The sequence below is a fragment of the Dipodomys spectabilis genome, unplaced genomic scaffold (genome assembly GCF_019054845.1).
Source record: "Dipodomys spectabilis isolate Male_0828 unplaced genomic scaffold, ASM1905484v1 ptg000231l, whole genome shotgun sequence".
In the NCBI taxonomy this organism is placed as follows: Eukaryota; Metazoa; Chordata; class Mammalia; order Rodentia; family Heteromyidae; genus Dipodomys; species Dipodomys spectabilis.
In genome coordinates this window covers 2,930,676-2,944,334 of record NW_024870908.1, presented here as the reverse complement: position 1 = coordinate 2,944,334, position 13,659 = coordinate 2,930,676, and the positions used below count along the sequence as shown (strand labels likewise).

General features: G+C 59.2%; 1 protein-coding gene across 3 annotated transcripts in view; it reads left to right on the top strand.

The window, feature by feature from the left end:
- The window catches only part of Clec16a (C-type lectin domain containing 16A), a 143,590-nt gene extending 130,364 nt beyond the window's left edge, over positions 1 to 13,226 (top strand). For 2 of the 3 annotated variants that reach the window (XM_042698333.1, XM_042698331.1), the window contains exons 22-23: positions 2,889 to 3,035; positions 10,251 to 13,226. In XM_042698333.1, coding sequence (XP_042554267.1) covers positions 2,889 to 3,035; positions 10,251 to 10,609 — 506 coding nt within the window. In that variant the 3' untranslated portion in view covers positions 10,610 to 13,226. Of the gene's footprint in view, positions 1 to 2,888; positions 3,036 to 7,578; positions 7,703 to 10,250 lie in introns of all 3 variants that reach the window. The other variant, XM_042698334.1, reaches the window with a different exon arrangement.
- Positions 13,227 to 13,659: the final 433 nt, after the last annotated feature.

Below are 13,659 nucleotides of genomic sequence, written 5' to 3'. Positions count from 1 at the left end.
TATTGGGCACAGCCATGGGTCATAACAGTTCCCTGATCAGCACATGAATGCACCGCCATCCTTGTTCAACGTGCAGATCTGCTCATAGCGACATCCACAGTGTAGTTCCTCAATGGGGAGATGGTCAGAAGGAATGTAAGGCCCAGCAGCCTTTGGTCCACATTCCACAGGCTACTGTTGAGACATACTCCGGGAGAGCCACGATTGGAACAAGCAGACATCCTTCAGAGCCCTTGCTCCGTCCTCTGTGGTAGATCTGCATGTCTGCGACACTTGGCAATCCCTGGGGGCTAACACAGCCCCGGAAGGCCGGCACCTCCGCCAGAGCCCGTTCATCCCGGATGTCTCCAGGGTGAAGCAAGAACTAGAGGCCAGGGCTCTTGGCCAGCACAGATTCCCTCCCAGAGCAGTGGCCACCTCAGTTTAGAAGAGAACCCTTCAGACCGCAGCAGGCCAGGGCACCCAGAACAAAGAAAAGACCACTGCGCCTTCGTGGGCTTCCATGTAATGGAGGAGGGAAGTGGGGCTTTAGCAGCTGCAGATAAGAGAAATGCCCTCCTGGCCTCTGCCCAACCCCCTACACGTGCATTTTATTGCCAGTCTGGAGCCTCAGCCAGATCCATCCCCCAAGTTCATGCTGAGGCTCAAAGCCAGGGCCTGCTACACACCAGTGCCCGCACTGCGATTTCCCCATAGCACCTGCTGCCCCCTGTATGAGATGTGTCCTGGTGGCAAGCCTGGTGCCAATAACCCAGGCCTTTACCGAGAGCAAGACAGAAGGCCTGTCTTCGGAGAAGGAGCGTGTGGCTGCTGGAGTCACAGCCCTGCCACCGGTCCACTCGAGCTTAACCCCTATCCTATTGTAACACTCACCGCCTGAGTTGGCACCTCTGATAAATAGGCAGCCGGGGAAAAGCCTCCCAACACTTTGATTTGTGGAGGGGTAATTCATTTTCCAGGCAAATAAACAGCTTGTAAACTCGAGGGTTTACCACTTCAAGTGATTAAGAAGTGAGCAGCTATAAAACTCCTCGCGTGAGGCTGTGGCTAATTGTCCCTGTGGAATTCTGCTGGCCAGCGTCAGGATCTGGCGGCTGCTACCCACAGTCCCTTGCGTGGGCTCCCCGCCACACACCGCCTCTCACAGAAGCTTCTTTCTAAGGACACCGGGGAAGCTGTTCAGCCCTCTTGCCACAGACAGTGGATGACATCGGGCACCAGAGACAGGCTGTGCACCTGCCTTGCAGGGCTACATGTCAGAACATTTGTACAAATAGCCCCTCCTTGACCGCCAAGTGCAGGGTTTGGCTTAAGTCCCCAGAAAGGGGAGGGGAGAGCACAGCACACCTCACTAGATGAAGGGAAGAAGACCAGGGAGGGCAAAGTGTTCCCCGAGCACCCCATCTGGGCAGATGAGCAGTGGGGGTTAAACCCCAGACTTCCTTGAGCTGGGCCCAGGTGGCTCACGCCTGTAATCTCGGCTACTTAGGAGGCTGAGATCCGAAGGTGGGTATTTAAAGCTATCCCGAACAGAAAAGTCCATGAGATGCTTCTCTCTGCTTAAACAGCAAAAAAGAGTCATGATTCAAGTGGTAGAACACCATCCTTAGGCAGAAGAACCCAGGGCAGAAAAAAGACCCTGAAATTCAATTCAAGCCCTAGTGTCTACACACACACACACACACACACACACACACACACACACACACACACACACACACACACACACACACACACACACACACACACACACACACACACACACACACACACACACACACCACACGTGTGCTCGCTTCCCTGGGGCCATCCCCTGATTCCATTCTCCACACCAAGTCCTTGGGCCCTGTTTTTGCTTGGACACTGTTCAAGGCTGTGCATGCCACATGGTCTCTACGGCAACTATCTTCTGAGTGTGAGAGCTGGGGCAGGGTAAACCCAGTTCTGTGGCTAGATTCCTGTAAAGGCAGTGTCTGCGGTTTGCCAAGTACTGTCCACACCTGCCACCTCTCTGAGTTCTGAACGAGGTGAAGGCCAAGTGCAAAGGAGATAGCAGCCGGGAGCCGTCTCCTCTTGGTGCAGCTTCTGAATTAGGGGCTGGTGAGGGTTTCTGGGTATTGAGACGATGAAGTCCGAACCACACCCCTTAGGAAAAGCAGTGTGCTAAAGGACAGACCCCGCAGAACAGCGCATGTCCTGGAGGAGGCCTCAGGCTGGACAACAGAGGCTGAGGGCTGTCATGGAGAGAGCATGCTTCCAGAGTGTTCTCCGGCCGCACTCTGCGTCTGTGCTGGCCATGCTGAGAAGCCTGCTGACCCCTCCCCACACACACGGGTCAGGAGAGTGGGCAGCAGGACACAGTCATAAACTGGAAAGCTCTCCCCACCCCTCACCCTCCCCACCCCCCACCCCCCCCAGCCACAAAGCAGAGCAGAGAGGGCTGGGGCTCCCGTGCGACCCAGGGTGGCTTCCAGTGTGAGTCTGGTGCCTTGCTTTGGCAAAGTGGGTCAGGACAGCAGAGGGATGGCCAGCCTCTCTGTGGGGCTTGGTGGGGGGTCCTGGAAGCCCTTTCAAGGGCACAGCCAGGGGTGCTGAGCCAGGCCCCGCCCCTTCCCAGCCCTACCCCCTCCCAGCCCCACCCTGGCCTGAGGCTGGCTGCTGCCTTCTCTTGAAGTAGACCAAAGAAGCCGTGTGTGTGTGTGTGTGTGTGTGTGTGTGTGTGTGTGTGTGTGGACAGCTCATCTCTGGAGCCACAGAGACACGCAGAGAGCTGCCTCAGCCTTGAAGCCCCTGTCCACTGGGGCGCTCACCCCCCAGTGCCTCCCCCCGTGTGGGGGTACGCTGCCCTGCGGGCCTGCCGTGCCCACGCCCGCCCTCGTGTCTTGCAGGCTTCGCCGTGGCCCAGTGCATAAACCAGCGCAGCGCACCATCCCTGTCATCGCCATCCCCGCCGACGGCCAGCGGGAGCCCCAGCGGCAGCCACTGCGACTCAGGGGGCTCGTCCTCTGCACCCTCGGCAGCCCAGAGCCCAGCAGGTACGGGCCGCGGACTCGATGGGGAGGCTTGGAGACCCCGTGACCCCTTGCCTCCACTGCGACCTCTGACTGCCCCCCCCACACACACACACACATGCTCCTCTCACGCTGGGCGGATGCTGCCACCAGGGGTAGCAATATGTGGTTCCTGCCCGTCCCCTGGCTGCAGCACTAAAGGGGCTTGGGTGACAGGTGACGGCCCCAACACTCCTATTACCACCTCCAGAATCTCTGGTGTCACCAGGACCATCTCCAGGGGCCACTCTTTGAATCCCAGAAAAAGAATCCATTTCCTCTTTCAGTGTTTGGTGGGGTCCAGTTGCCCCCCGCCCCCTCCCCCGCACCCCCGTCCCACTGCCGCCTGTTTGGATTTTGTCAGGATGGGGTGGGGTCAGATCTCACTGTCCCTGAACTTAGACCAAGTCAGACATGCCACAGAGTAAGCACAGCCGCAATGCAGCCAGCCGATGGGGCTCGAGCCAGGCCAGGCCTCCCGACCTCCAGCCAGTGGGGTGTTTCACACCCCAGCAGCACCCCCGCATAAGATCCAGAGGGCCCCAGGGACCCCCAGTCCACATCCTGAGTTAGAGACCCTTCGTGATCTCTCTTCCTACAAGCTCTGACCCAGAACCCTTGCCCATCATACATCAGGGACCCTGACTTGACTCCTGCTCGGTTTTGGAGGTCGTAACGGGAGTCACGGCAGGGCACGGGCCATGCTGCCATCCCTGAGCACCAGGAGCGAGGGGTCCCCAGGCACCGCATGATCCAGTTCTTACCTTCCCAGCCGAGGGCTAGCCAGCTGGCACCTGCAACCTGCGCCTCCCCTGCAAACACCTGCACCAGCTCCCATAGATGCCAGGGGCAGAAAAGGCCCCTCAGCCACCTCACTGTGAACCCCTGCCACTCAGGGGCTGCTCCTCTCCCTGCCAGCCTGGAGCACTGACCACACTATCTGAGGGGCTTCTAAACCCAGTGAAACGTGGCCTCAGCTCGAGCAGTTCTTCGCTAGGAGGTGCAGACAGAGCCCTCAGGTGCCGGGACCTCCCCTTGGCTCTGCTTGATTCTGGCCTCATGCTTGACCCAGATCAAGAGTGCACGGTTGTGTTCATGTGCTGATATGCACACACCTTCTATTGCGTGTGGGCACTTCAGAGTCTGCGTGCACCCAAACACACCGTCCCAGTTGCTGCTGAGGTGAAAGGTCTCTTCCCAGGCGGCAGCCATGCCTGTCTTCCAGGTGTTTTGTTTTTGTTTTTTGGGGGGGGTCCGGTCGTGGGGCCTGAACTCTGGGCCTGGGTGCTGTCCCTCAGCTCTTAAGCTCAAGGCTAGTGCTCTACCACTTGAGTCACAGCGCCACTTCCGGCTTTTTTCTTTTTGCTTATGTGGTGCTGAGGAATCGAACCCAGGGCTTCAGGCATGCAAGGCAAGCGCTCTACCACCGAGCCAACTTCCCAGCCCCTTTCCAGGTGTTTTGGTGGGGGAAGGTGTTTGGTTTGGTTTTTATGCTGGTACCAGGACCTGGGCACTGTCCCTTAGTATTTTTTTCTTGCTCAAGCCTGTCTGTCTACCACTTGAGCCACAGCTCCACTTCCAGCTTTTTGGTGACTAGTTGGGGATGAGAGTCTCATGGCCTTTCCTGCCCAAGCTGGCTGTGAACCATGATCCTCAGATCTTAGCCTCCTGAGTAGGTAGAGGTACAGATGTGACCGGCTCCTATCTCCCATTTTTAAGGAAGTCCAGATAAACAGCTGTACAGCAAACAAATAAATCAGATGCTTCTTTGCCTAAAACTGAAAGCAGCCAAGAGCCACATGAGCACGATGGCTCTCAGGCAGCTGCTCGCTTGCCCCTCCCCCCCCCCACCCCCCCCCCCCCCCCCCCGGGCCTGCATCTGTGGTACGCAGTTCTTGGCCACTTTCCTAGGCCCTCCTCAGCCTCTCCTCCCCCACCATTCCTCGCACGGTTGCCAACAACACGTCTTCTCTCAAGATGGGCGATTTGCCTGGTTGTCAGGTGGCCAGGCAGTTCTAGGTGATAAGTAACAGGATCTCCAAGGCATCTCCCCAATTATTGTGCCCACAGCAGGCTTCAGAGGCTCACCCCAACAGTAAAAACCTAAAGCCTAGCCCAGCCACCAGCCCCTGCTCCACAGCCCTGAGATACTGCGCCTCCTGATGAAGGGCCGCCTAGCGGGAAACTCATGATTTCCTTGGGCCAGGAGTACCACCCTGGGATACAGCTATTGATCTCTGTGAGGAGAGAGCCCTGAGCCACCGGGTCCACCCAGAATCTGGCGTCCAGTCCCTGCAGTGGTGATCTGAGCACATAGTCCCCTCCCACACACAGCCCGAGGGACTCAGAACTGACTTGAGATGGCCAGTGGCCTGGTCTGCCGCTGGCTCTGAATGATAGTCCAGTGTTCAGGCCCTGATCGGGCCAGGTGCCTGCATGGCATGCTGGCCAGACTTTACAGGGCCAGTCGGGCAGCAGCATGGGCCAAAGAAGGCCTCTCCCCAGAACCCATCTACCTCACCACCCACCACTCACTCCAAACAGCTGCAGCCCCACCAAGAGCCACTGGTGATTCAAGTGGTTTTTGAGAGCACACGTTCAATCAGGAACATCCCCAACCCTGTGTTTAGCTTCCCAGAGTTTAGAAAGCTCCCTGATGTGGATGGGAGCCATCAGGCCTTTGAAAGCAGAACTGGCAAGCCCAGGGACTTTTCCACTCACACTTTGCAGGGCTAGCTGTTTGACTAGGAGCAAGCTCAGTTACGCGAGATCTAGGTCAAGTGTTTCATGCCACAGTCGGGCGGCTAGGGCTCCCTGGGACTTCTGTGTATTTCAGAAGAGCAGACTTTGACTGTTCCTAACAAATGATGATCACATGAGGTGCTGGAAAAGGTCCTCACGTTTATTTCATTGTTAAACATTGTACACATGGACCAAAGTGTCACTCTGTACCCAACACAAACCAACAATTGCAAATCAACCTAAAATTACATACACACACGCAGATACTGCTGGGCATCAGTGGCTCATGCCTATAATCCCAACTGCTCTGGAGGCTGAGATAGGAGGATAGCAGTTCAAAGCCAGCCTAGGCAGGAAAGTCCATGAGATTTTTTTTTTTTGGGGGGGGGTCCAGTTGTGGGGCCTGAACTCTGGGCCTGGGCGCTGTCCCTCAGCTCTTCAGCTCAAGGCAAGCGCTCTACCACTGAGCCACCTTCCCAGCCCAAGTCCATGAGATTTTTTATCTCCAGTTAGCCACCCAAAAGCCAGAAGTGGAGCTATGGCTCAAGGGGAAGAGCTTGAGAAAAACAAAAAAAAGCTAAGTGACCGAGCCTTGGCCTTGCACCGTACCCCTTGAGGCACGCCCCCAGGCTTTTAAGAATCAGTTTTGAAGAGTTGGGGTGACCCTCACCCTGTCCTGGCGGTCCCCGCTGATCATACTCCCTCCCGGCAGGCATGCTGCAGGTGTCCCAGCAGCTGCTCCGCCTCGCTCCTGGCACCGGGCGCTTGATTGCACACACACCTTCAGCCCCACACAACCTCCCTTGTGGGTCAGATGGAGCCAGGCAGCCTGAGGCCGGCCGATGTCACTGAACTCAGTCTGCTTAATCCAGTGGAACTTTAAGGACAGAAACCCCCAGGGAGGGATAGTGTCTTTCCTCCACTTTTTTCTGCGGCATTATCTGTTTATACAACAGAAGGTGGGCCATCTTGGCCATCTTTAGCCACGTCGTCCTGTGGCATTTGGCGCGCACTCTTGCATCCGGGGTGCCCTGCTGCGCCCGGTGTGCCCTCAGTTGCCTGCGGGATCGTGGCTCCCCCTCCTGGGTGACCTGCCCGTAATGTGTTGCTGCAGCTGATGAGCACCCACCCTCAGCCACTGGGCCTGGCCTCAGTGCTCCCAGGAGAGGGAGCACTGGCCTCAGACCCAGGAGCCATGGTGTGGGGCTCCCGGCCGCCTCCTAGGAGAGTGCAGGGCCGCGGGCACCCGGGAGCGTCCACAGCCTCCCCCAGAACTCACGAGCCACGCCCCCTTGTGAGAATGCCACCCCCACACCGTGTGGGGAACCTGCATGGTTCACTCCCCTGCTCTGGCTCCCGCCCACCCCACCCCCATCTCCTCAGCCTGTCCTGGGGAGGCCCAGTGGTCACTTCTGCACTTTGGGCTCAGCCAGCACTGAGGGGCACCTTGGCTTTACCAGACGTCTCTCGCTGGTGACCTGGATCCTTCCTCCAGGACGCCACCTGGCTCTGTCGTCAGGCAGATGAAGTTGCACAAGCGGAGGACTGGGTGCTCGGATCTCAAGTCCTTGCTTGGTCCTGGGGGCGCGGGGTGGCTCAGAGGTGCCCTGCGTGTGGGCGGGGAGATGGGCACCCCACGTGCCAGGAGCTCACGCTGGAGCCAGGGCAGGGCCGCGCCGCTCTCATCGATGCTTCGCGTCCGTCGCTGCTCCGTGTCCCTCTCCATGTCGCCTTCGCTGTCCATTGTTAAAGGCTTTCTATGATCTGTCGCTGTGTTTCCCTCTAGTCAGGAGTGGCAGGAAAGAACGCCGGCGCGTGCTCAGCCTGTCGGAGGCCGACAGTCACGGCGGCCACTGGGTTTAGTGCTTCGAACGGCAGCTGCCACGGCAACTGGTGCACAATCAATTCAGGCAGGTCTCCTCCAGGCGCCCCCCGGGCCCTTCCCGTCCCAGCACGCTTTAGCCGGCCAGCCCCGAGGGGGACACCAGGCTGATGTCAGCACCCCACCCCACCCCCGCCTCCCACAGAGCCGGCTCTCATGTGAGACCCCGTCCCCCAGCCCGTGCCTCCCAGGAGCTCTTCCTGCAAAGTCTGGAAACTGTCTGTGAAACACCACCCAAAGCCAACCCTGAGCCCCAAAGCCCCGGCCCCTGCCTGTCCCCACAGTGCCCTTGGGCGGTGGGGCTTGGGCAGCCTCGGAGTGGAGAGGTGAGGATTTGTGATAAGTGGCAAGTTCAGTCCCACAGCCCGGCTGGGAGCCAGGAGTCAGCTGGCTTCCAAACGCAGGGGTGGGTGGGAGGGCATCGCCTGGTGTAGCTCAGTGCGCATGCTCAGTGTCACCGGCTTGGTGCTCGGCCCTCCTGCGCCTCTCCTGAGACACGGTCCTGGGTTGCCAACCGCGCCTCTCCAATGGCATTTGCGCTTGCCAGTGGAGCCCTCCGCCCTCTTTTCTGTTTACGACTCTCCCTGGGAGGTTTCCTTCTCTCCGCCACATTCCCCCAGCCTCTCCCAGCCCACGCGCAACAAATCCACGTTTTCACTGGAAACTGGAGGTCACTGGACAGGATCCGAGGGGGCCCTGCCTCCATAGCTACCGACCGGCTGCCAAGGGTGAGGCTCCGGGGGCGCAGGCAGCTGCAGGAAGATCTTGCCCATCCTTGCCTTGGCCCCACTCCCCAGCCCAGGAGCCAGGAAGACAGACCTCTCGAGAAAGGAGAACGCAGCCCTTGTAGCAAAAACTGTGGGTGGGTCCATCCCCTAAGGAAACCAGCGTAGTGTACGTGGCATTGTTTGGTAGCTGGCCAGCTCTGCCAAGTCCCGACTGTCCACCTGATTTTACCGGCTTGAGCCCAGAGAGGACTTTCCCACCGAAGTCTGGTTTCTGTCTTGGTTCTTGTGCCTATACTGGGGCATGAACTCAGGGCCTTGCTCTGTTCCTTAGCGCTCGAGTCCTCTCCACGCTGCCTGTTAGATGACCTCCACGTGCACAGGTTCCCTGCTGGGGCACACGCTCAAAGACAGGGTGCTGAGCAGGTGAGCTCGCTCTCACCCCCACACCTCCGAGCAGCACGCCGGAGCCGAAGCCAGCCCCCTTCCTAGGCGTCTTTTCACCAGAATCGGTGGATGCCATGCACCGAGCACTTCCGGGCTCCGACGGGACCCCAGCCGTGATTTCCAGTGCCTCTCACTCTGCTCAGGGCCCCGCAGAGAGGCAGCGCGCGGTGTTTTCCTCTTACCTTCCTTCTCGCTCTCGCTTGATCCGCATATGGATTTTGTTTAGCTTCGTTTGGTTTTGATTTTTTAAAGAAAGGCCAGGCACAGGCCTCGCATGCATGGGGCCTCAAGTTCCATTCAGGAAGGGGGAAGGAGGGGAAAGACTGAAGGAAGACACTACTCCGAACCTTCCAGAACTGGGAGTCTCATGGGAGGAATGCCGTGTGCCATGGCAGAGTTGTCTGTGCCGTGCGTTTCGGGGGGGTGGGGGGTGGGGTCTCTTCCTCGCTTGCATCCCATGCTTAATGCTGTTTGTTTTTTTTACTTTGCTCTTTGTTCTGCCTCTGCTCTGTTTAGTTTGCCTTCCTATTTTATTTTTGGCTTAAAAGAGACCAAAAAAAAAAAAAAACCTAACTCAATTGGAATCATATTAAACCAAAATAATGCCTCCCGTCTTCCCGGGGCCCGGACACCACGCATGCGCACAGCGAGCACTAGCCTACAATGCTGCAGACAAATGAGAAATTGCTGCCCAGGCAGGAAGCCGCTGCCTTCCTCCCAGTCTCTCCATGCCCAGCCTCTAGTCCTGGAGAAACTCTCCCACTCGACCCCCAACTCCTCATGGCAAAGAAACAGGCCATCCTTTGTCTGCAAGGATTTGGAACAACACGAAGAAACAAAAAAGCCCAAAACCTGCCACTCTGGCCGTACCGGCATCAAGTGTTTTCTTGGTTCCTGGCCTGGGGTGGCACCAGCCCCTACATGGGCACAAGCCACAGTTTAAGGAAGTGTACGCTGGAAAGTTCCACCACATTCTTCATATTTTGCTGTGTTTTGATCTCACAAGGGGCACCCTCTCTGGGGAGGCTGCAGATGCAACCTGAGGGCCCAGGCATCCCCAAACTCTATGCTTCATAGGCCCAGATCTCCAGGAGGCTGGTCCCAACATGTCTGTCCATAAAGCCCGCCCAGGCCGGGTCTCCACCCGCAGGAAACTCTCTTAATCCCCGTGTTCATTCTGCGCAAGCCCCGGATGTTTCTCTGGGCCCTGACATGCTTTCCCCAGGCCTAAGTAAAACTAGAGTTGGCAGTGTCAGTGTCCCCCACAAGGAATACATGGCCCCCAGCTCTGCCGCCCCCACCCAGATTTCCCCCGGGCCTCGAGTTGGGGTGGGAATGGGGGGGTGCCGGCCCGAGTGCGGCATCGCCAGCACTAAATGAGTCCCCACTTTCTCTCCCCGCTAGACGCCCCCATGACTCCGGAGCAGACTCAGACTCCCCTGTCCGACAAGTTGGTGATGGGCAACGACACGGAAGTAGACCCCAGGCCCAGCAAGACCTTGTCTCGGGGTGCTGAGGTGGAGACCGCACACCTGTCCCCCAGCCTGCTTCCCGCCCCGCAGCCCACCATCTCCCTGCTCTACGAGGACACTGCCGACACCCTGAGCGTGGAGTCCCTGACGCTGGTCCCTCCGGTGGACCCCCACAGCCTCCGTGCTCTGACCGGCGTCGCCCAGCCCTCCACGCCAGCCCCGGCATGCCCGGCCACGGGGGACCAGGAGGCCACGGGGGCAGAGACGGAAGGTCCCCCCGCCATGCACTGAGTGGCCCGCCCCCTGCCTTGTGTGTGGCCAGCTGGCAGGAACCCCAGTAGATGGCAAGACACATGGGACCGCCCACGTCTCCCTGGAGCCCTCTTTTGCTCTGTACCTCATTGAAGCAGGCCGGGCCCGTGCGGACGGCCCAGTGCGTGCTGCTGACAGTTGGGGGGCTGCCTTGTCCCTGAGCCCGACACCCCAGGTGGCAGGACCCACCAGGGCTCTCCGCCCCGCTCCCCCCCTCCCCCTAGCGGGCACGGAAGACCCAGACAGTATCACCTTCCATTCGAAATGAGGAGAAAGCAAACTCAGACATCTCCTTGGGCTGTTTATTTCTGCTTCCAGCAGTAGGTGAAACAATTTATTTAAGAAGCATCTGTTTGAAGCAAAGAAGTCCAAACACAAAAACAAAAAAGAAAGAAAGGACACCCTCAGCCTCAGGACGGCGCAGGCCCCTCCTGGCCCGCTCTCCTTCCCCGGCTCTCCTTCCCGCCCTCAGTGTCTGACATTGAGAGTTTTGGTGTCTCTCCCTTTTCACCAAGGCTTCTTATTTCTCTGCACTAACTCTCAGGAGCCTGTGAGATGGTAAAGCTTAGCTTATTGTCAAACAGAAGCAAGAGAGAGCCACGTGCTTTCCGGTGGCATGGAGCGAGGGTTCTGGAAGCTTCTCTGCAGTTGGCTGAATTCCCTGAGGGCCATCTCTCCAGGAGAAGGGAGGTCTCAGCAGCTCCCGCTCAAAACAGCAGCCTCCCCTCCCAGTGCCGTCTCCCTCTGGGCTGTGAAGACCGCCCAAGCCCATACCTGTGACTGGAGCTAACATCGGGGGAGCTACCCGCGGCCATGATTGCTGCCCACTGCGTGTGGATGCCCGGTGAGGACCCCCGCGGCAAGACCGGCCTCCCCAAACCATCTACAACTCTCCTTCCATCGCGACTGCCACTGCCACAGGACGAGCTTGTGGCAAACAAAAAGAAACCCTCCCATACGCCACCCCACACACCCAGCTGGGCCCAGGCAGCCAGGATTCCCGTGTCCAGTTCAGCTCCAACGCCTTCCTCCCTGGCTTAGCTGCAGGCGTGGCTGCCGCAGCCTGTGAGAAGATCGCCATCCAACCAGCTTCCCCGCATGGGCCGAGGCCCCGCCTCCACATCCCACCAGGACTGAGACCCTGCTGATAAGGAAGGCAGAATCCAGATGCGCCTCGACCACGAGCAGTGATGAGCCCCGGCCGCGAGCATCGCCCCTGGGGAGGAGAGACCGCCAGGAGTGGGAGACGAGAAAGATGGCCATCCAGAGGGGAGCCCCGGCCACGGCTCCGGCACCCCCGCAACCGCGTGTGTGGCTTGATCTTCTAAAGGAAAGGGATGACACGGGAGCAGGCTGACCCCACAGGAGCAGGCTAGCCCGGGGCACTTGTGGTTTCGAAATGCCCGTCTCTGCAACAGCCGAAATGAGAACAGACGTGCCAGCGCCCCCGTGCTGCCTCGCTGCGCACGCAGGTGGCACCCTGCCTGCGAAGCCCCTACCTGTTCCCAGTCCAGCATCTGCAGCCGGCCTGGTGGCCACCGGCATGGGAGGAGCAGTCGTGGGCGGTGCCAGGCCCTCCCCCGGCTAGGTCTGTGAGGTCTTTCCCCCGGGACTGGCAGCGTGCCCCCCCCCAGGCACCTCCAGGGCCCCTGGGCTCCAAGGGGCTTCACTGGCGAGGAGGGATGCGTGCCCTCATCTCGGCACTCAGGAGGCCGCCAGCCTCGGGGACTGGAGAAGGACCTCCTTACCCAGGTCTTAGCCCTCTTGGGGCAGTGGGCATGGCTGTGTCTTCAGGAGCACCCCATAATCTTAACAGCTGGGTCCCACCAGGCAGGCCCATCCACAGAATGCACTGGGTCTGGTCCCAATGGTGGGAGGTGAAGCCAGGGGCGTGGATGCACACACACACACACACACACACACACTCACCCCAGGCCACCACAGCTTCCAAGCTGGAGGTCCTGGGCAGCCCCGCCCGGGCGTTTGGCAGAGAGCTCCATGGCTGCGCTTCCAGGGCTGCCGACGGGCTCACTGGGCTGGCTTTGTGGGGCTGGTCACAGGAACCCCACACCGCGGCTTTAGGCCTGGTCATGGGCCGTGCAGGGCCTCCCTTCCGGAGGCATGGGCAGGGCACTGCCTCTGGGGGGACCTGGGCGCAGAGTGCCCCCCAGATGGACAGAGACAGCAGTGGAGCCTGAGAGCTAGGGGAGGATCCGGGAGCAGCACCCCACTGCCACGCAGCCCCCCTGCCCACCCCATCCCGGGCACGGGCATGAGGCGTTGGGTTTCCCGGTGGTCTGAGACGCACTGTTTTGAGTAAGGTGCCCAGGATCCGGTTCTGGTCTTTTCCTAGATGCAATAAATACGAACCATTGAATACAGTCACAATGCAGTTGACGGCAGGCCTACACTGTAAGGTTCCTCCTTCCGAACTTGATTCTGCAAACGTGTCAATAAACCCTGATCTCAGAGAGGAGCGGGGCTTCGGCCCCCGAGCCTCCCTCCGGAGGCCCATGTGACTCAGGCTCTTTCCGAACACGAGGTGGAACTCCCTTGTAAATTCACACCTGGCAATAAAAGGACAAAGTTACCAGCAGTGTGGCCTGCCGCCCTCGGTGCTGTGGTGGGATTCAGAAGGGAATGTCCGGGGCTGCACTGGCCCTTGTTTCACCCCTGCTGGCCGGAGCCCCCCTGCCTTGACCACCCCACCCGAGGCTGCTGGCAGCTAGCAGGGTGATGGTCCCACCCTATTGAGGCCTGCCAGGCGTGCAGCTCCCCCCCCCCCAATCCAGAACACCATGAAAACCCAGAGCCACACCTCAGACCAGGCAGGGAATACCCCATGATGCATGTTCCTGGGGACCCCGGGCACATCGTAGGTGCTCAGCTCTCCAGCTCCTCCTGAAAAGCCTAGTGACCCCTGCCATGCCCCTGCCAGGGCGTGGCGTAGGCCAGGGCCCCTCTGGGCTGGGTCTTCCTTTGTAAAGCGCCAGCCAGCGCCAGTCTTGAGTCCTTGGAAGCTCAGGGCA